At 40.2% G+C, this 2,200-nt stretch overlaps 1 protein-coding gene across 1 annotated transcript in view; it reads left to right on the forward strand.

Moving 5' to 3' along the window:
- The window catches only part of GLUD1 (glutamate dehydrogenase 1), a 36,862-nt gene that overhangs the window by 17,942 nt on the left and 16,720 nt on the right, over positions 1–2,200 (forward strand). Inside the window, exon 5 of the mRNA XM_015592262.2 lies at positions 1,009–1,072. Within this exon, the coding sequence (XP_015447748.2) occupies positions 1,009–1,072 (64 nt within the window). The remainder of the gene's footprint in view (positions 1–1,008; positions 1,073–2,200) is intronic.

Raw genomic sequence — 2,200 nt, forward strand, 5'->3', positions numbered from 1 at the left:
CTATTTTTATGTTTTTTATCTCTTTGTTGGAGTTCTCTACACTTCCCAAAAGTTCATTGAGCCTCTTTATAACCAGTGTTTTGAACTCTGCATCTGTTAGATTACTTGACTCCATCATATCTGGATCTTTGTTCTATTCTCTCATATGGTTTCTGCTTCTTTGTCTTCCCATTTTGGCTGCCTTTCTGTGGCTGTTTCTATGTACTAAGCAAAGCTCCTAAGTCTCCCGGTCTTATTAGTATGGATTTGTGAAGTAGGTGTCCAGTGGCACAGTCCTAAAAGGGATTCAGCTGCAGATCAAATTTAGCCCAAGCCTGTGCCCCTCTGGGGCCACCTGTTAAGATTCAGCAAGCAATGCCAGAGACCGAAGCCAGCTGCCTCCAATGTGAGTCTAGGTGCTGCTCAGCAAGGAGCACCTGATTTGCTGAAGATACTTCTGGATGTGGCTTGGGTGGGGCCGCGAGTTGGGGGAGGTGAAGTTTCAGGGAATCTTCTGTTATCCAGTTTGATGAAGTCACAGCTATGCTGTGTCCACACACTGGGAGTGGGGAGTGCTCAACAGGGGAACAATGGATACCACCAGCACTTCTGTACAGAACAAGTCTCACCTTGCCCCTCATACCGACAACTCAGTGTCTTCTGTAAGTCCCTGGTGCTCAGAGCAAGAAAGCCCATCACAGCCAAAGTCTGCTCACGGGTGCGGCCCCTTTAAGATGTGTCGGTACCTGCTGTCCCACTCAACCGTCTCATTCAACCACTCAGTCGGGGCAGCCTTGCGTCCTCTCCCTGTCCTACCTTCTGCCGTTGAAGGGGGATTTCTTAGATTTCTCCCTAGTTTTATGGCTTGTTCATCTAGATCCCAGGCGATTTTTCCTTGCTGCTGCTCCTTGTTTCTGTCACAACTTTGATTCGGTCACCAGAGGGATGAACAGAGCTTCTATCGTCTACGCCATTTTTTTCCCCCCCGTCAAAATTTTCATTGTTTTTGTTTTTATTTTTTCTTTACAGGATAATGAATTGGAAAAGATCACAAGGAGGTTCACCATTGAGCTGGCAAAGAAAGGCTTTATTGGTATGTTGTGTTGCCTTGTCAATTTCCACATAGACTGGGAATGTGTTAAAAGTGATTGTCTTAATTTGAACTCCTGCTTTTATCTATACATGCATGGATAGAGTTGCCCTTTTTACTTTGAGACACTGGATACTGTGATAAATATGCTGAAATATCTGGGCCTATTTATGACACATTTCTAATAGAAAAGTTCAGGTTCCTAGTATGCAGTGTGGACACCAGGAGAGATCACTTCTACCTCTTCCACTTGTGCTTAGTAAAGGATTTTTATCACTATAATAGCAGTGCACAATCTCTCTTGCAACTTCTAGAAAGTCCAAGGCCATACTTGAAGGAACTAAATAATACTTGTATCATAAACATTTTTTAAATATGTAAAAAGCATTTTTACCATAATAATCCAGTTGTTCTGATAGCAGTGAAAAATCTGATGCCTTTTAGAATTGGAATCTTAAGCAGGCCTGTCCCTTCAAAGTAGCGGGCAGAAACGGAGATGTGGGGAGACTCACTCGGCCATCACTGGTTGATTTTGGGGATTCCTGAGACTCTTAGTGTTTGTTTCTAGGAGCTTTTGCCAAACAGACTAAATTTCTGATGGTATCGATCTCTGCTTGATATTTTTGTATCATACTGATTATCTGTGTCTCATGTTCTTCTCATGAGATACAAATATTTTCTGTGATGTATAAATATTTGTCAATGTTTCATTTTCAAGCATTGAGTCTTTCTATATATTTCTTTTTTTGTTCTAGTATTCTAATTTGCTTTAATAAAATGAACCAAATTATTTAAAGAATGTTTGCCCTTTCAGTATAGTTAAAACTAAAGAAGACTAGTATAGAAAAGATCTACTTTTTCTCTTTTCCTGCTCCGTGTTTTTCTTCCCTGGTATTCTCCACACCGTTAAGTTTTTATGAACTTACAATATTCTTATTTTGAAATTTGCCCCCTTTTTAGGAAAAAAGGCATGAAGTAAATAAACTAATATAGAAATAAATGTAAATGACAGTAGAACTTTTACTAGATTTGGCCTATCTTACATAATTTCAGAGGAATTTGGGTTTTTGGCATGCCTCCCCTTCCTCTACACCATTATGGATTTTGCCCTAATTAATGAGTTAACTGTCT

Source organism: Pteropus alecto, unplaced genomic scaffold (assembly GCF_000325575.1).
Source record: "Pteropus alecto unplaced genomic scaffold, ASM32557v1 scaffold155, whole genome shotgun sequence".
NCBI lineage: Eukaryota > Metazoa > Chordata > Mammalia > Chiroptera > Pteropodidae > Pteropus > Pteropus alecto.